The sequence below is a fragment of the Mizuhopecten yessoensis genome, unplaced genomic scaffold (assembly GCF_002113885.1).
Source record: "Mizuhopecten yessoensis strain PY_sf001 unplaced genomic scaffold, ASM211388v2 scaffold11143, whole genome shotgun sequence".
Lineage (NCBI taxonomy): Eukaryota > Metazoa > Mollusca > Bivalvia > Pectinida > Pectinidae > Mizuhopecten > Mizuhopecten yessoensis.
Window position 1 is genome coordinate 483,275 of NW_018408901.1, and position 20,197 is coordinate 503,471.

General features: G+C 33.2%; 2 protein-coding genes across 3 annotated transcripts; both read left to right on the top strand.

The window, feature by feature from the left end:
• The first annotated feature begins 292 nt into the window (after positions 1 to 292).
• Positions 293 to 16,268, top strand: LOC110466726. The gene is made up of 10 exons (XM_021523441.1): positions 293 to 408; positions 2,785 to 2,956; positions 4,269 to 4,369; positions 5,240 to 5,371; positions 6,079 to 6,243; positions 6,715 to 6,830; positions 9,665 to 9,782; positions 11,836 to 12,236; positions 13,892 to 13,960; positions 14,533 to 16,268. Exons 1-10 carry the CDS (start codon positions 351 to 353, stop codon positions 14,776 to 14,778), a joined length of 1,578 nt encoding a protein of 525 aa, XP_021379116.1. The 5' UTR covers positions 293 to 350; the 3' UTR covers positions 14,779 to 16,268.
• Positions 16,269 to 18,037: 1,769 nt separating this feature from the next.
• Positions 18,038 to 20,126, top strand: LOC110466722 (octopamine receptor 1-like). 2 transcript variants are annotated; one of them, XM_021523434.1, is made up of 2 exons: positions 18,038 to 18,292; positions 19,001 to 20,126. In XM_021523434.1, the coding sequence occupies exon 2, from the start codon at positions 19,081 to 19,083 to the stop codon at positions 20,074 to 20,076; it is 996 nt and encodes a 331-aa protein (XP_021379109.1). In that variant the 5' UTR covers positions 18,038 to 18,292; positions 19,001 to 19,080; the 3' UTR covers positions 20,077 to 20,126. The 2 variants fall into 2 exon arrangements, with proteins under 2 accessions (XP_021379109.1, XP_021379108.1); XM_021523433.1 differs by having other exon boundaries at positions 18,038 to 18,278.
• Positions 20,127 to 20,197: the final 71 nt, after the last annotated feature.

Here is a 20,197-nt window from a genome sequence, read left to right on the forward strand (position 1 = left end):
ACTGCTCGAGATAATACTACATGTCTTTATACACCTACACATACCACTAAGCGCAACACAAATCGTTGATCCGATCTCAATGCTTATTTTTCTTAATACATTCCATTATTCGAAACAGTAAAACCTGTGTAATCTATTAAGTTACACTTCTGGAAATCATCCAACAATATTTCGGTTTTGATTTCCACATCTAGAAAGCAAAATGAAATGCTTGGTTTGATAAATGTAAGACCTATGTACATTGCATATTGGATATGTCGAAAATGTTTTATTTTTCATTACGTTACGTCATATAAACTGGAATATCCTATTGATAATATGTAGAATGTTGTAAAAATCGTTGGTTTATTATGACGATCGGGAGATGGATTATTCTGTTGGTTTATGGGAAATACGTCCTTCATTCAGGTAAGAGATTTTGTAAAGAAATTTTGATAATCGAATTATATAAACTATTACAATTTTCATGATTATTCATGCTTAACATTTTAAATTATGAAGTGTCCAATTATAAAATGATGACGTTAAAAACTTCTGTTCCGCAAAGTATAATGTCATTTCGTTCCATCACTGCCTTTTATTCGAATATAACCTAATATCTTAGTATATCGTTAGATAGATTTCGAATGTCAATAGAATATTATACGCTTATATTACAAATTTCAGCCTTATTTTTTTTAACGTTAATGCTCCACACATATATACAGTTGATCTAATAATACTTGTTATAATATTTGTAATACATCTTGAAGAAAATAATTCAGAAACATAGAATACAGAATATGTTTTGTAACTGTGTTCATATTCAATGTTTTATTGTCATTATCAGAGCACTAAAAACATGAAACGTTAAAGCAACTATTTAAAAAAGAAAATCAAAGAAAAATGTTTACTGTATCATATGGCCTTTTCGTCCATTTGAGTGGTCTTCAGATCAACATAACAAGAAACCTGTCTCAAGCAAAAATCAAAACACTTTCTACAACTTATTCCCTGGATAGCAGATATTCAAAACTACTAAAACATCGTTTCACTGAGTATGCCTTTTAAATACACAACAAAAAAAATGTGATCAACTGATTACTGCCTTTATCATATCAAATAACTACTTGAAATAAGAAAAGAAGAAACATCTACTTGAAAAGTTTGTATATGCAGAAAGCCAATCAATGTAATACTGATTCTAATCATATGACCAATGATGAATTACCATCGATACTTGAGATCAAAAGCATGAAAAACCCCTGTCTGAAATGTTCCAAATATATTGTAGACTTCAGCACAAAGCAGATCAAACCACAAACTACAACTTTACCTCTGGCTGTTGACAGCAATTCAAAACTGTAAATAGATATTTCCTGTGAAAACGCCTTTAGTTTGGTAATAAAAGGCACAGAAACAAACAAATACTTAATAAGAACATTATAATTTTATAAACATGTATACACAATGCATTATGAAATATATGTTAACTGATAATTTTTGGCATGGATTAGTTATTTAAATACCGGTTTTACGATTAGTATTATAACTAATCATTGTTCTACAATATGGTACTAAGGAAAGAATTGTTTAAGAATCAGATTTGACTTTTGTTGGCTAAATTGCTTTACCAGTGTTCTCACACGCTAACAAAACTTTAATCTGCCCTTCAGCTTTGTGTATCGAAATTAGCAACAATATAAGTATACACATTTTTCACCTAAAAACAAACGTTTAACCTTTCTCTCTATACATTGTACCTTGACTTAAGTTTAGAGAAAAATCCTTATCAAACTCGGTAAACTCCCTTTGACCACGAATGCAGACTTTCTTTGTAACTGTAAAAAGACATGAGTTTGTCGTCAATAGGTATATTGATAAAAGATTCTGCAGGAAAAAGTTACTCCTCCCGAACGTTTCTGGCCTTAGGTCCTCAGCAAATAAAATGAGAAGAATAAATAGTTTCAAATAAATATGAAATCATGATTGTCTCCAACATTATGACCTTTACGGATAAGACTACACAAATAGACACTTTTATGAATAGAACATTAGCTGAGCATACTATGCATTTATTGCTGTTTATTGTTTGATAACCAAACTGACTGATTAACCGGTTACTCGGTCTAAAAAATAATTGAATAACCGATTATTAAAATTCGTCCGGTTTGACAACCCCAATAGTTAAGGATTGAACTGCATCTTTGACTTCGACGATAGTATGTAAAATACTTCCATTGAAGCATATGTTGCACGCTGCTACATGTAGGACAATATATTCGAATTTCGATAATCCCGTGAAAATGTTTTCAAAGTATGAAAAAACTATATGTTACACCCGTTTTTTATTGTTCGGCAAATTCAAATTCTCGTTTTTCGTTTGAAGGAAATTGTCGGAAGCAATTATTCGCATGATTAAATTTATTAACAAAAAACAAGATGTAAGCAATGGTTGACGAAATAACGTTTTAAAATTATGTGAAAAGGAACCTACATTTCGCCTAGGTTCTGAGTCTTGAATTTTTGTTATATTTCAGACTGCATGCAAACATCGATTTTCTTAAGGAATACACAGTACGAAACTTGTAAATACCTATTGTTAATGTTACATTTAGTTATGTATGTATTTGAAAGGCACTGTCATGGTAGATTACTTACTAGATTATGCTTGCTAAGAAATTGGGGCAATATCTCTAGTACATTTCAAAGGTTTAATATGTATAATACACATGAAGAAAATATTGAGTTTTTCCTTGTTAATCTTACAACATCACTAACTTTAAATCTAATATCTCACCACAGATGCTGTATGCACCTACCCGACAGATCTGAGAGGGGATTGGTACTCGTCCTCAAATGGAATACTTACATTTGAGAACTCCGCCATTCAAGGTTTCATCAGTGGAGCCACGCTCATTGGCACGCAAAATTACACGTGCGAATTCGACGGTACGGGAGATAGGTATATCGCAAAGTAAGTTGTCATTTATATTACATTTAAAACGTTCAATATTCCACATGCCCTTTACTGACAAATCAGGAATAACTGTTACAAAAGTAATGGCAATGCATTATTGCACATAGTGTTGAAGCTGTGTTACTTGCCTCAGCTAACGTCACTATACCCTAATCGGGACAGTACCCAAAACGGGACACTTATGGTAATATTTTTATGACAATTTAACTGTATATAAGCGTTATTGGATGCTTATTATCGTAACATGGACAATTCAAAGATAAGAATAATTACCAAAACAAAACTTTCCTGATTTACGTGCCGTGCAACGCTATCTATTAGGATATTATTTTCAAAAGTCTATTTTATCAAAACTAATGCTAGTTTGGAGAAGAAATTTGATAAGGACCCATTTTGAACTAAGCATATTTTACTGCTGATATTGATCGTTTATCCCAAAATATTACCCAAAATTCCGAAGTGTCCCTTTCAGGTTACAGTAACGCAAGTTTAAGGACCTCCGTAACTTTTGTGTTCTATTTATAGAACCACGCGCCCGAAAAACCAACTTGTAATAGAAATGAAAAGTGGATAATATCTGTTTATGAAAAATGAACAAACATTTTTGGTATTGATAGTACGATATAAAGAACATTGATATTTATCTGAAACATATCCCGATTTGGGTACAGTGATGTTAGGGGAAATTTCTCTTTCGGCAGTAGAGCGTCCGAATTTCTAGAAAGCCCCTTCGATCGCAGTAACGAAGGCATATATTCAATATATGCATATATTCCCGTGAAGGCATACATTCTTTTGAGTACTTTCTTCAAATTACAAATCCCTTGGATAACAAGCCAGAAACAATCTCATGTACTTTACTTGCAAACCAAGACAAAAAAAATCACAAATACATGTACTTACTGTCGAAACAGAAGGGGCGATTCATAAAACCCCTTAATTATACGAATTTCAAAATTAACAAGAAAACTGGTACATTGGCAAATTAAAACTTTATCATGCATGATATGTTTAAATTATGATCTTTACTACTACTCATAACAGATAACCGTAGTCATCCGTAACCGTATTTGCGAACCTCTGAGACTAAGAAATCCACCAGCAGGTTTTACCGGTTTTTTTGAAAGAAGAAGACATACAAGCGATTGTAGCTGTTAAACCATTGCTTTTGTCTTTGTCTCAACTTAAAGAAAAGGTGTTTTCGTATAACCTCCAATGAAATTGTTCATATAATTATTATGCTTTGATTTAAATTGGTATAGCCTTCAATTGAACCAACCTAAAGATATACATTGGATACATATTTCAGAGCCACCGTCCAGTTTTTCACAACAGTCAGTGGTGATGTTTACCTATGTATGAACATGGTCAAAGAGTCAGATTCAAAGTACATCGTAACGTACGAGTCAGGTGAGAAGATGTTTTGGGGAAGAATATATACATTTACTTTAAAAACAAGAGGCCCAGAGGGTATGTACGGTTCACCCGGATATCAAAGTAATCATGGCAAAATTTACTCATTAAATATTTTACTGCAAATATTTCCAAATAATGTCTCTCGGCATCAACATTATCTTATTAGTTCCTATCCCTCCGTCCCCTTTTGTGGGGTTGGGGCACCCATGATTTATTGTTATACAACATTGGAGTTTATTTGGACAAGGATACTCTATTGCACATCGGGATTATAAACCTTTTTCTCGGTGGATCGAAAAAGATTTAAGATTTACATCTATTTCGTTTGAAAGAAAATCTCGACGTGAAATATTCGCATAATTAAATTGATTAACACATTTTTAGATGTAAACAATAGTTGATGAAATTCCTTTTATTGAAATTATATCTGTTTAGGAACCTAAATTTCGTCTAGGCTCTCTGTCAGGAATGTGTGTTATATTTGACAATGTGCATCAAACATCGCCCTTTTTACGGAATACACAATACGAAATTTGTAAACACACTTTGTTAGTGATATGCATTTGACAAGTAGTCAAGTGTTGGTGCATCGACACCGTCTTAGAAGATTACTTTCTATAATTTGTTGCGTAACAAATCAGATCAAATATTTTAACACATTGTATAGGTTTATTATTTAAAATGATAACTGAAGCGTATATGGAGTGTGTCCCAACTAACTTAAACATTTTAAGTTAATAACAATCCGTGTGTAAATGATGCAAGATACGTGAAATGAATGTCTCTCTTTCTAACATATTTTCTCAAAGTGCAATTTTATGAATGGAACTTATTACGTCTTCGTTGTCTCTTTTCTTGTTACAGAGATTGACTCCACCACAAATCAGCGGGAGGTTGTTATACTTTCGGGAACTGGAAACGTGGCTACGGAGAGCACCATTTGTAACATAGTAGGTTCATATCCGACCGGAGCACATGAAATCTTCGTTAATAAAGGTACGCGAAATAAATTATCACATGGAATCCAAATGTGTTCCTAGACAATATGAGGACCAGTACATTTGTAAATTTTCAATTTTGTCATATAAAGCGTATGCATTATCATCGGTAATAGCAGTTACTCTGATGTTCAAACGACTAAGGGTTTTGATAAAATTGTTAGATTTATTGATGTAGATCATTATGATAATAAGTAAAAACAATATCTCATTTTAGAGATTGTGCTGATGCAACTTGATTATTCCGCAAAGTTGATTGAACCTGAAACTAATGTTGTTGCCAACAGCTGATACAAGAGAGTAACAGTTTAGTTGCAGGGCAAATCAGATATGTGTTGTCCAAATCCTGAGGTTGTTATTATTTTGTTATACTCATATAAAAGTTGTGCATGAAATTCAGATAATTTAGCAAACACATAATAGCATACCTGAACACTTATGTTTGGTAATATTGCGCGAAAAAAATCCAGTAGATTCGGTGATGACGTCATATTTGACAGTCTGTATCAATCTGGTGATCGGACTACAAAACGTTTGTTAAATGTCACGGTCAAATATTCTAAGTCCCGACTATAAGACATCAGTATAATACCACATAGCAAAAGCGGTAAACAATATATTTCTTTGGACAAGTTCACGAACAGTATGTATTTGTAGCTTAGAGTAATAACAACACTGGTTTCTTATGTTTACGTTCAATTGTAGACTCGGTAGAGGACGCTGCCGTAACATGTCCTGCCATCCTTCAGAATACACTTGACGTCGTAGTGTCCAACAAGTCATGCACTAGATCACAATTAGACGGACAAACAGACACAACACGACTGTCTTTTACGTACTCCGACTGCGCCCAGGAGACACTTTTTTCATGTAAGTACATGTGGGTTGCTGACTTGAAAAATTTAGTTCTTAAAGCTAGGTTTATTTTTTCATCTATATATGGATAGAAAAAACTATGAAATTTGAGTTATTCGTATGAAAGCAAATACTTTTTAATTATATGTTTAAAGGTATATACTGTATTGTATACTGAAACTAACATACCAACTACATGTAAGTTATTGCTATATAAAGGTACTATCTTACCCTGAACATTATCTCTCTAAATTATAGATGTTTTTAGCAAAATTAAGATAAATGAGTGTTGATTTAAAACAAATATATTGTTCAGGATAAAAAAATCTAGAAATAGGGAAAGAAATTTTAAAAAGAAATGTTTTATCCGTAACCATAATGGAAACAGTATATATATTTTACACAAAATGTGAGTGCCACTAGTGTTGAAGTGTAGACATAATAACGAAAATGGAAGCTTTATGTTTTGACATTTGATTTTTTCAGCTAATGGTCAGTTTATCTGCTTGTACAGTTTTACCGATGGATCTTTTACCTACCTCAATGTACTCAATAACGATTCCTCCATTTACGAGCCTACAACATACCGTTTCTCATGCTTCGTAAGTATAATTTTTATGAATGGAATAATCTCACATCTCACACCGATTCTCATACTACGCAAGTATTATTTATATGCATTGAATAATCTCACATCTTAAAATGAACCTCATGCTTCATGTATATAAGTATTATTTATACACATGGAATAATCTCACATCTCATACCGATTCTCATGCTTCGTAAGCATCAACAACAAACATGGATAATGCTCAAAATTCGAACAGATTCTCATGCTTCGTAAGTATAAACAACAAACATGGATAATGTTAAAAATTCGAACCAATCCTCATGCTTCGGAAGTATCAATAACAAACATGGATAATGCTCAAAATCCGAACCGATTCTAATGCTTCGTAAGTATCAACAACAAACATGGATAATGCTCAAAATTCGAACAGATTCTCATGCTTCGTAAGTATAAATAACAAACATGGATAATGCTCAAAATTCGAACCAATCCTCATGCTTCGGAAGTATCAATAACAAACATGGATAATGCTCAAAATTCGAACCGATTCTCATGCTTCGTAAGTATCAATAACAAACATGGATAATGCTCAAAATTCGAACCGATTCTCAAGCTTCGTAAGTATCAATAACAAACATAGATAATGCTCAAAATTCGAACCGATTCTCATGCTTCGTAAATATTAAGTTATTCAAAATAGTTCCCTGCTTATAGTGATGTTGACATGCTATCATGATAACGAAATTTTAAATAATACACCACCGATGTAATTTGATGTCACAATGATGTGCAAGATTGGAAATAAGGATGTGCGAGTGTGTGAAGACATACGTATGCATTTCTAAAACTTATTTTTGTAAAGTAACATCATTTTTCTTATATTAATGGCACAGTTAGAAGTACATATAAAACAATATGTTTGGCGAACAAAAGTTCATGTTGTCGAATAAAATTTAACTTTATTTCAATAGGAAAAAGCAAGAATTAATCAATTACTCTGATCAAAGTCTACGACTTCAAATACTATCTAACATATTGCAGGATATTATGTTATCAGTTTACGTGCACTGACTGACCGTGAAAGAGTTTTATTTTTCCGTGACTGGTACACAGGGGTTATATATCATGTGTTAAGATGTTTACCAACAATAATTAGTCTGCGGTACTTCAGATTTGATGTCGAACAGCACTTTTAACATTTCCTTAATCCACTTCAGGACCTTACATCACTACTGCCAGTGGTCGCGTAATGGTATACCGTTTCAAACGACATCTCACTTTCATCAGTGTCTCGATCTAACATAGCAACGAGTAGTTATGTGTGTGTATTTATAATACCGACACGGCGTACTTTGTACCTATTAACGTTAAATGTAGCACTTATTTGTTATATGTGAAATATATATCAGGGTGTCATATCAGGGAACGCAAGCTTAAACATTAATATACGTATTAACTTAGTACTACTTTTATAATTTTTGAAGCTGGAGCTATAATATGCATGCCGTGGGAAAAAAAATATATCATTTGTAGAATTTGTACGTAAAAAGAAGATACTATTACACATATTTTTCAAAAACTAAAATTTGAAAATTCAATTTAGCATCTCAGTAAGCTAACAATACTACAAAGATCTGGATACAAACCACTTTGCTGCACCAAACGTTGATGAATTCATCAGCTTAACGACTTTTCTCCATTCTATTCTAAAATTTTCTATTTTTTATTTATACCTTTTCCCCATTAAGTTCCTAATCGGGCTTTCTCAGATTTCATACTAACTGATGATAATTTCAATATTTATACATAATGTACATGTACGTTTAAGTTGTAATATCAGTAGTTATTAACCTTAATTCCATTTTTCACATTATGTCAATACGTTTACCGCTTACTTTGTTCTGATTGTAAGTTGTACTTAAAAACCTTACAGACCGGAGTAGATTACAGACCCGAGGTTACGAAATGTTGGTTTTAAGTAGATAAAAAGACCGAGATTTACTTGTCACTTTTAGGCAAGTCAGATGTGAAAGGAATTACAGGTTTATATGGCAGGTCCGATTTCTTACCAACCAAAACTACATATAGTATGGATGATAGATCAATACTATTCCGAGGAAACGGTTTTATGGGTCCCAAAGAAATGGAATGAATATATTGTTTGGAACCAGTCAATAATATGTTGCTGCATTTCGTTCTTATTTTTATTTTTTTAGCAGTATTTTACATTAGTTGGTTTCTGAAAACATGTCGCATTATGAGTATAATACAGCGACATACATGATGTAATATATCAGCTAATAACTGACATGAGCTCTTAGGCACCGATGGAATATGAATGTTTATATCGTCGAATAGTGTTTTACGTAAAACTGGAAAAATAATGATTTGTGAATATTTCAGTTATATACTCAACTATGCAGCAATTATTGCACCATGATACAAAAGCAGAAACTTCTGTAACTTAACCCTTTCGCACGGTTTTCCCGAACGCTTAAATGTCGGTCCTTTAGTTTCGAGATAACACAGCTGGACTTTATAACAAAAGATGTGAAATTTTACTAAGGTTTTATACGCGATAATCCGATTCACCCTAGTGATCTGTATGTATAGTCAGACCGAGGTGACTTTTTCTATTTCAATAGCCAATTCAAACTAATTCCTGTAAGGCTATTATACCTGAGTAGTCCTAACTGCGGTATTCTACTGAAATGTAAACCTTAATTATACAATACACATATATCACTTTATGAAAGAAATAGGATTAATAGTTTCGTATCGTTTTACTGTTGTGGGAAACAAACACTGTTCGAAGTCTATTTCAGTACAACTAATCAGTATAATTAACTTCGTTAACTATTGTAGGTTTTGGAGGCACAAGGAAGGCTTGTGTACGTGACACAACATCCGGAAGTATGTCAGTCTGGCCAGACGCCTTATAATGTGTCCTCATCAGGGAGAATCCTGGTGTTAATTGACAACGGTAAGTTGTCCTAATTTGTTTTTAAACTAAAAGCAAATTGCAAAAAAACAATGAATATCCATTTCTATTAGAAAGATCTGGGCCCGTATTCATGAAACAGTGCTCAAGCTCAAGAATGGAGTTTGTGCTCAAACCAACTTTCTAGTAACTCATTTAAATCATGTAAAACGATAAAAAAAAAATCAAATGTAAACATTGAACAAAGCAATCGAATGTAAGTCTCTTCATTGGTTTTCTCGAATCAAGGAAAAACAATATTTTATTATTGATTTATAACGAAAATAAGAAATTAGGCCTGAAAAAGGTTTTATGAATACCGGCCCTGGTCTTTCTTCCATCCTATCCGGGTATATTAGTTGAGCGTCTTGCCAGCTAGATGAGGGTTTTTATTGAATGATATAAATCTTTATTAATAAATAAATGTTTTATCATTTTTTAAGTTAATACCATATATACACTATATTTCAATATGTCACGACTTCACGAATTAAGCATAATATAAACATTGAAAATAAAGGAATTATATGCGAACATTATTTGGTAATATCTTTACAAGTTACACAATCAAAACGTGCATTTTGTGTTCTGGAAAGTAATTACCAAGGAAGTGTTTACCGATAACATTATCTAAGAAAACGATTGATTGTGTAGGGCAATTGACGATTTTTCAATGTGTCTTGTGTTGAGGTTAGAAAATGAAAAAAATTACTTTGAATTTATTATTTTGATTATATTTCGAATGGTATAATAGTAAAATAAAATAAATATTTGATTATGATATGGTATTGTTATTCATGAAATACATTATTTCGTTCAGACATTAATGAGTAAAGGTATGACACATAACAAAGGCTGTTGTGACAAAAGGAAGTACGTCACGGATATGACATACATAGTGTACTATGTTGTAGAGTTTGACCTTCTTAAATTGTGAGGAAACAAACGTGTATCTACGTATTATGTTTAGACATACCGGTTATATCCTTCTTCCTCAAACACTCAAACCAGTGATTCGTCTATGAATAAAAGTGTTATCTGTTATCTTCCTTCTCTAAGGTTCATAATGAGACAGCACAAGTGTTACTGTTGTGCACTCGAATAAAACAACCGTTTGCATTACTTATTCATCACCGAAAAAGTACAAATATAAAATATAATACCAACAAAAAGACTACATATTAACCCTACAGTTGCATTTTTGTAAGTGTTTGTAAAGTGACTATTTTGCAGAAGATGTTTTCACATGACTAAATGCGTCCTCATGAAACACAACAAAGAGACTTTACGTTTATATGAAACCCTCATATAACTATACTACCGAAAAAAATGGTTTAAGGGTTATTATTTGTTTATTTATTTATTTATTTATTTTTGTATCCATTGTAACATTTCGAGAGGGTACCAAGTAAATGAAAATCGGTCTCTGAAATAAACAGAATATTTGTCATAAGATAAAGAGCATCTTTTCCAATATTTCCAAATTACAATATGCTAAAGGTTGTTTTTACTGATAAAAGTTTTATTTATTTGCAAGAGTAATATTGTAATGGTTAAACGTCCCATGAGAGGTTTCTAAAATCAGAATATAGGTTCAGCTGATCTCTTATTTTTAGCTTTGAGTTCTATAATCCCACTTATCTCATGCATATTATGGCTTTATTGTAATATCTAGAAACAAACGTCTATGTTCACATTTGTTATAATAATGATTTTGCTGCAAATACAGATTTAGTGTAAATATTAAAACAAAATCATACAATAGATTATAAACGTACTATTGTGGTTCATTAAAAATGCAGATGTATGCTAACGGTTAACCGTCAGGGTAGCATTTATCATTAACCAGAAGATACAAAAGTATTCATGTTTGGAAAGTCGTCATAACTTAATGTGACTCTACCTAGTATGTGGATTTATTTAGATTATATTTCTAAGGTTTATTTCAAGATAAGGATTTCGATATTACAGATGACAAATTAATCCTATTATATAATCTTATTCACAAACATATTACGTGATCTTGTTTATTGTTATATTTCTTTTGTCTCTTTAGACCCAGACACAGACATGAGTGGTCAGATCGCTGTAGGGGTCATAATCGGTCTTGTGGTTATTTCGGTGTTAGGGTTCGGTGTGCTATCATTCATCAGATGGTTCATCTACGGCAGCAGGAAGCGTATCGAACCTGTACCAGACGCAGAATCAATGAAAGAAACAGCAAGATACTATTGGAAGTTTCTTAAAAAAAGGTTGACTGAAAAAGCAGAACCTTTCGATGATATTCTTAAGATCATTAATTTTAGGAAGAGAAGACTGCAACGAAAAGCGTTATTGTCTAAGAGGGATTCTTTTATAATGGAGTTAGAAGTGCATGAGGAGACAAACGAAGAGTCGGAGTTTAGTGATATAGAATTGACTGTTCCTAAATCAGCTATAAGACGATTGCCATCTATGGTAAGTGAATTAATTACTTTTTGTTTGTCGCCTGCCAAAGTGGTTAGCGTACTAGACGGCAGGGGATCCCAACCAAATATGAATAGGATTTGTTCAAATGCTTGACAAATGCTTGATACGTAGGTTTTCTTCATGTACTCCGGTGTCGTCTAACATAACGTTCCTCTGCGCGCCGTCATCCGGGCGAACAGTAATGATAGATAAGTGATGGATTAAAACTTGTTAAATAATCAATTTTGATTTGATACATTCAAAATTATAAAGTCATGACTGTAGGAACTAAGAATGGCAGACTTTTTACTGGTAGTGATAGGATGCGTGGTACACTTACTGGGACTTAAAAAATTATAGACTATTTATATTTATTTAATTCAAAAGAAACACATGCACAAAAGTCGTTGTTGACAAAAAAAGAAGAAATACCAACAGTTTTACTCAACACTTGTGTTTCATGCTTATATGGTTATTGTTTCATTACTTTATAAGCGTTTTAAGCTATCACCGAAGGGATTTACACGTGCATTGTTACCGTGAAATGTGTTTAAGTGCTGTTAAGTGAGCGTCATCCTACACCTGTGTCCGGTTTCCGAGAATATCAATAAGGAAGTATACTAACATCCTCAGTCTCTTCTTCCCTCCCCGTCGGAAATACTTCTTTAATATTCTTATCTTATTTCAAATCTCTTTTGACATAATGCAAATAATTTAGCCTTTAGTTTACTAATGTTTCATGTATTGTTTTCCCGTCAGTACAATCAGATCACAGCTAAGAAAATTAAATTCGAGCAAAATTATTTACTTTTTCTTTGGGGGGTGGGGGTGGGGGGGTGGTATTAAATACTGCACAAGCTGCCTGTGGTAATACTTAAAGATGTATATACATATATATACACATGTCGTTTGACTTTTTAAACTGCATTTTAAATAAATACTTATACCAAAAAGTGTATTTTTCGGTATTGAATTAAAAGTATAAATACATACTGCAAATACGATTCAGTTATGCAGGAAAGCCTTTGTCTCAGAAATTGTCCATTATAACTGATCCAATTCATTTAGAGAACAAGGATACATCACTTTTTTTGTTAATTGATGTTATATATTTTTTCTCATTAAATCATCTAATTAACCTGAGCCAACCCAAGAAAAAAATGGATCTCATATTTCAAAAGAAAATATGTTCATAATATAATGTACTGAGCAAGGAATAAAAAGCCGAATATATACATCCATAACAGTCACCGAAAAACAATTTAAATGAATGTTGTCTTTGTGTGCATGACAAAGAAATATTATTGACTGAACTGCATTCCAAAATCTTGTTTTTCTCTTCATTGTTTTATCTTAAACGTCAAATTTGTGTAAGACAGATTTTAAAGAAATGCAATCACAACAAATCATTGTGCATATTGTAAACTTCAGGTACAATGATAACCATAAATATATAGTTAATTCAATCAGCAAACTAGCAACACCAATCTAATAAAACCGTAAGCAACGCACACATGTGTAAATCATATACATGTACAACGTATTGTTCACTTAACTGCAAATAGGAAAATATTGGATTTAGCTTTTTTCATTTATTTATTTGTTTTTTAATTTGTTGTATTTTTCTTATGCTTGTGTCTTTTTCTTTTCTTCTTGTCATGTAGGATCGTAAGAAAATGGTGCAATGGATTGATTGTAGCAAATCAAGTGTGTCCTATTTTCGGGCGAAACCAGTAAGTAATCCGATTAAGTCATCAAAATGTGTCGGCTGTATAGGTTTCACTGAGTTTCACCTTCCTTTGAACATTTTGTGTAATATCAAATTGTGTCTATCCATTTCCTAATCTTTTGTCCGTTGTTTCCATTTTTGAATCGTTCTTTAATATACATTTAAAGGGAGAAAGATATTTTTTATAAAATGCAATTAGCATTTCATGCTTTGTTGACATAATAGTGGGATCTTCTTTTTTTCATCTTTTAAAATGAAAATGTATCAATCTTAAGCGCTACGTTTAAATTTGCTGATATATAATTACAGCTTGATAATCTATGAACACAAACATAGATTCTAATAGTAATCATAGTGACTTTGCATTAATATATTTTAACCAAAAATGTCAAGGTTCCGGATTTTAGAAGTCATTCATGAATATAAATTGTACTTTGTTAGAAGTTTGAGAAAAAATAGGAGAAAAAGAAGTTTTTCCATTAAAGTTAACCAATATTTTGAATTCAACTTTTTCTTTCCATATGTGTATACCCTAATGATGTTTAACCTATATCATTTGTTAATTGTGTGCTGCAGATCTGGCAGAAAGACTGGGAATCGTATCGGGATCCGTTTAATATGCAAAACATAAACAGAGCTGATACTCCCAGCACCAGTGCTCAAAGTGTAAGGACAGTGTCCGCATTAATGGACACGGGGGACATTTCGTGGTACGAACCGGAGAAAATTGAGAAAGGCTTGCTTAACACAATGTGGAAACGAATCTTTAAGTTGTTACCACAACTAGCAAAGAAGAAGGAACCGGATTACTTCGGAAGTTGATTTGTAATTTGTATTCTTCATCTCCTACCATTTTCATGGACAAAAACTCTTATGCAGAGATAAACTCATCACAAAAAACATAGTTATTTAAGAAACTTGATCTAGAATGTTCGTTATAGTTATTGAACATCTGATTTTAAGAAAACTATGTAACATGATAATTTGACAAAGACAATATTGCTTAGGAATTTTGTGGAAGCCATAGTCGATTGCCATTGATATATTTCAATCCGAATTGTAGATATTTTATCAATGTTTTCTTATTCACCTGGTGAATGTTTATTTCATGCTTTGTGCTGAAATATTACTTTTCTGTGTAAAATTGTATATTGTATTTACCGTACCAATTATAATGCTTCACTAAGATCATGGCGCAAAGAAAAAGGGGGAAATGTTTTAAAAAGTATCAACAAATATATAATGATCATGATCATTGTGGTCTTCATCCTCGAAACCCCAGGGGCTACGCTCACTTACGCTCTCTGCACTCATGGAATATGTCATAGCAAAATTGAAGGCACACGGCTGTTGGATTGGTCTCGGGTAAAAACTGCTGACCAAACAGGAACATCAAAGGAACAAATATATTCATATTGTCTCATCCTAAAGGTGGCAAACACTGAGCCTTCTATTTCTTCATGACATATTGCAGGTGTGCAGAGGCCGTACGTAAGCGCAACCCCTTGAGTATCGAGGATGAGCTGTTTTTCGATTTAGACAAGTTTTGCTGTACCGATAATGTAAAAACAGAAAGAGGTCGTGTTTTCACTGTCATATCACCAAATTGTCATTTTCAGGCAATTAATCACTCTATTTCAACTGAATATTTTTCAACTTCAAACAACATTTGTTACAACTCGAGAAACTGACATATAACATCTATTTCACAAAATCATTTCAGTATATAAGGTGTTTAATATGTGAATCATGTGTTATTGTTAGTATAATCAATATAGGGCCAATCATAATGCTGATTTGCCAGTATCCCTTTCAATTTAACGTCATATTGAGATTCACTTTGGAGTGACCATGCCGCAATATGTAGGAAAATCTGCGGTTAAAACTGAAGTAAAACTCTATTAATATTATATGTATATTTGTATGAAGATATATAAAATTCCCATGACTGTTATAAATGTGAAGAATAAGCGTGCGAAGCCTTTCCCGCTACTTATCTCAGGGTTGAAACTGAGTTTACGTTTTTACCATGCATAAGCGAATTCTCGAGATGTCTGCAGAGCACATTCCAACGATTGGCGTCTATGTTTTCGACTGGGACAGAGTTATTGTTTACACAATACTTCGTGTGCGACAGGGTCAGAGGTAATGTTCATATACTACACGTGCTTTGATCTTCATTGAAAAATATGTTACGTCACTTGTTAAGCTTAACGACTTCATAATTTACGTCGAGACTTCACAATTGAAGGCTAGGTTGTGTGCACTGTCTGTGAGTATGTTGCCATACATTGTTGTAAGAATAAATGCTATGAATCTTAACTCATTTGTCTGTTGTTTCATAAACCTTAATTTATAAATTAAGAAAAAGACACGAGAAGGAAATAGAAGCCAATGATTGAATAGGAAGCATGCATGAATTAGAACAATATGTGACACGCTCAATGTGATACTGAACATTAAAAGGTCGAACGAATTCATGCAGATTTTCTATTCGACAGGTTATTTTTTCCTAATCATTATCTGACATCTACGAGGTTTGAAACCTACTTTTGTCAGAACAAAAATACTTCAGAGAGTAACACGTTCAGATATTATCAATCATGTAAACAGTATTAGAGGTAATATGCACCTTCCTGCACACCAGCGATTGGAGTACTGTCTATTTCTCACAAAGGCTACATTTGAATTCGAAACACGTTTAAACGAACTATTGGCGGGGATGAAATTTCATTCTGTTTCATTATTTCATTTCAAGGTACGTCATTGACATATTGACCTTGTTTGCTGGTTAGGTGAGAATATTTGCCTGTTGCAATGAAACTTGGTGATGGTTGCTTATGGAAATATACGATAAAAATTGGTTTGATTAGTTCGTTACAGACACGTGTGACATGAATCAGAATCGCCAAAAAGACGCAACAAATATCGGTAGTTTTCTCCAGGTCTTATACGCATGTATAAGAAGGCAATAAGTACCCTGTCACTCTGTGCAGTACATATTAACTAATGCTCATTAGCAAAAGTTATTCAAAAATAAATTTACATCTATGCACATTTTACTAATATATACAAAAGTATCATTATTTGGCATTAACGTTAATTTGAAATACATTTGTTAGGCGTGGCTTTGAAGCGTTCCTGAACAAATAATGATAACTTCACCCAAAATAGTCTGACTGAGAGAACTAAGGTTCTGGCAACGAAGAGTATGTCCTACAACGGGGTTTTAGTTCAATCAGATATTTGTGACACAAGTGCCTCTTATGCCTACATGACATTACAATTTGATATCTAGGTCAACATGCTTGTACAATGATACAATAATGCTGGGGCAATTGTTCGCTTAAGAAAATTGACTTTGTGGACATATGACAAAAATTCTCACAAGACACGAAAGACTTTCACATATATGTAACAAATACTTTGATCACCCAGTTTGTTTTATATCAAATATGTTTACCCGATCAACAAAATGGCTTACGTTTGTAAATTTTTAAAAATTCAGCAAATACTTAAGTACGCTAATTGGAGCATATGAACAAAGATATGAAAGACCATCGTCAAGCAAGTAGGTTGACTAGGGATAAGTGCGGATTTCTGATATTCTATATAGTCTACGTTAAACGAATACTTACTATATAACTTGTATGAAAGTAATATTTAGGTAAATCAATAAGTATCAATCAAATAAGGCAAACACATCAATGACAGTCGACATCATCAAAAGATTCTGACAGAGGAAGTATTTAAATGTGCTATATTTAAATGTCTTCAAGTGGTAACTAAGTATCTGTGCTTTTTTACTTGTCTTCTTAAAGGAAACATATAAACAACATTTGCTGGGGATACTTAGAGCTAACGTGTTGAAATTCAATTCTGTAATTCAACCAGATGAATAGCTAAACCGATAATGCTTGGAAGTAGTCCCTTAGAAGAGGATTGATATGTTGTTGATGTCACTTTCTACCGTGAAAATTATTGACGTACAAAGTATATAGCACAGTAATCTCGACCTAATGGCTCAATAGGCGACTTCCGGTCTACTAAGACATAAGGAAACCTGGGTCCGGTAGTGCACATTAAATCATACACAGAACGTTGTACAAGGTCGAGGAAAGTGGTCGTAAATAATATGTACCAAATATTACAGTTGTTAGAGACGATGACAAACTCAGCCGTATGAGTAGCCGATGTTATAAGCGGTCATTCTCCTGGTCAATGTATTTTGCAGAAAGATTGATCAGGCATTGTATTGATGCAAAAAATACAGATTTATTCATTACTGACTAGTTCTTGCATGGAGCTTCCCTTCCAAAAAGGTAAGAAAAAAAAGGTATTGACTGTATTGTGTTCTGTTATTGTGTTTGTGTATTGCTACTATGGTATATATATTTCTATTGTTCATAGACAATTACGGTTCTGACATGTTGTGGATGTGGGAAATATATTTGTTTATATTGCTGTGATATTTTGATATCCAACAAACAAATAATACAGTTTTAATCTGATATTTTTGATAACCCGTTCATTTAGATTGCACATTTCAATGGTAACCATAGTGTTGGTTTTATGAGAATATGTTGTAGATTTAGAAATATTTTACCTAGTTTTTATATTGCTTCGATGTTTTGATATTAATCTGATCTATTACGAAAAACCCTTCATTTAGCTTGCACTGTTCTCTGGAATTCAATGATAACCATAGTATCGATTTAATGAGACTCAGTCGTTGTTTTGGATTTTTTTTTTTTTTTTTGACATGATTAAATCGCAAATACTTTAAAAGAAACATGCTTAACTCTCAATAACTGCCTTTTTATGTTAATGTAGAGGATTTGTTTTGTTTGGAAAGAAAAAATTGTGACAAATATTGTTGGCAGATTTATAAGATGGTCGTCTTTCCTTATGAAGCGTGCCATGTCCCAGATACAGAATACATTTTATTTTGGCGTACCTTGTTCGTACATGTACGTTCCTTCCGTGAATTTGAAATGTGGATTATAATTAGTCATACGGTAATAATATTATTTTTTCTTTGTAGGTAGACATAAAGAAATTCACGTGCGAATCAAGAAACGTGAAATCTTATAATTCTTAATTCTACGTTTCAAGATCATCATAATGTATTCGGAATTCCCAACGTATGCCGTAGTGATCGCCGGTATAGTCGTCACTATCGTCATGTTTAGCGCCATACTCGGAAACGCTTTCGTCATTCTGGCGTTCATCAGAGACGAAAAGTTACGGATAGTGTATAATGTCTACTTGGTCAATCTGGCCTTAACAGACTTGTTACTCGGCTGTATTAGTATGCCTCTTTTCGCCGTATATACATTGAACTCATACCGATGGATAATGCATAGATATGTATGTACACTCTTCATGACTATCAACGAAGTTCTCTGTTGTGAAGTTGTCATTATGATGGTGATCCTAAGCTGGGATCGTCTCAAGCTCCTGACTCAGAAATTGGAATATATGCAACAGCAGACAATTCGTAGAGCTCTGATGAAAGTTGTTGTTTCTTGGATATTATCGTTTCTTGTTCATGGACCTGTACATTTTGTATTTCATTCATCAGATCACGAACACTCCCATTCCAAATGCAGTGCTGTATACCATGAACACAAGATGTACAGTTCGATATTGACAGTAATACAATTTACCGTTCCCTTCCTCTGTTTATGCATAATCAACTCAATGATTTTCCAAAAGGTCAGAGTTAGAATCAAGAGACGAGAAGCAGCCCGCAATAGGATGACTGGTTATCATGGAGTTCCATCAACGAACAATTTGAACGCCCTTACAGCGGTTGTTGATGAGCTTACAAATACAAGAAGTCTCACGAAAGCGTCCGGTGCAAAACGAGCACTCAGAACCGCTAAAAACTTAGCGTTGCTCGTGTTTGTTTTCCTAGTCACTTGGGCACCATACTCATTAACCTACTTTGTGGACACGGTTTGCACAACCTGTGTTAACGAACATGTAACCACAGTGATGTTGTGGGTTCTATGGTCTAAGTCTGCGATGAATCCATTTCTATATAACTACATGTCGCCTGGATTCAAAGAGAATTTCAAAGCTATGATTAAGTGCCAGTGCAAAAGACAGCAATAGGCTATGTATATTCGGCACTTACATATTGTTCAAATAAATGTAATAATGGATTCGCACTGAGTGAGTTTTAGTATTTCATAACTCAAAATATTTAGGACGAATGTTTCACAAAAGTAGGAAA

Excerpts from the sequence above, each read along its gene's own strand:
- LOC110466722 (XM_021523434.1), top strand. The coding sequence starts at position 19,081 with ATGTATTCGGAATTCCCAACGTATGCCGTAGTGATCGCCGGTATAGTC.
- LOC110466726 (XM_021523441.1), top strand. The coding sequence starts at position 351 with ATGACGATCGGGAGATGGATTATTCTGTTGGTTTATGGGAAATACGTC. Across the intron at positions 5,372-6,078 it reads TGAAATCTTCGTTAATAAAG|ACTCGGTAGAGGACGCTGCC; the intron begins GTACGCGAAATA and ends GTTCAATTGTAG. Across the intron at positions 6,244-6,714 it reads CCAGGAGACACTTTTTTCAT|CTAATGGTCAGTTTATCTGC; the intron begins GTAAGTACATGT and ends TGATTTTTTCAG.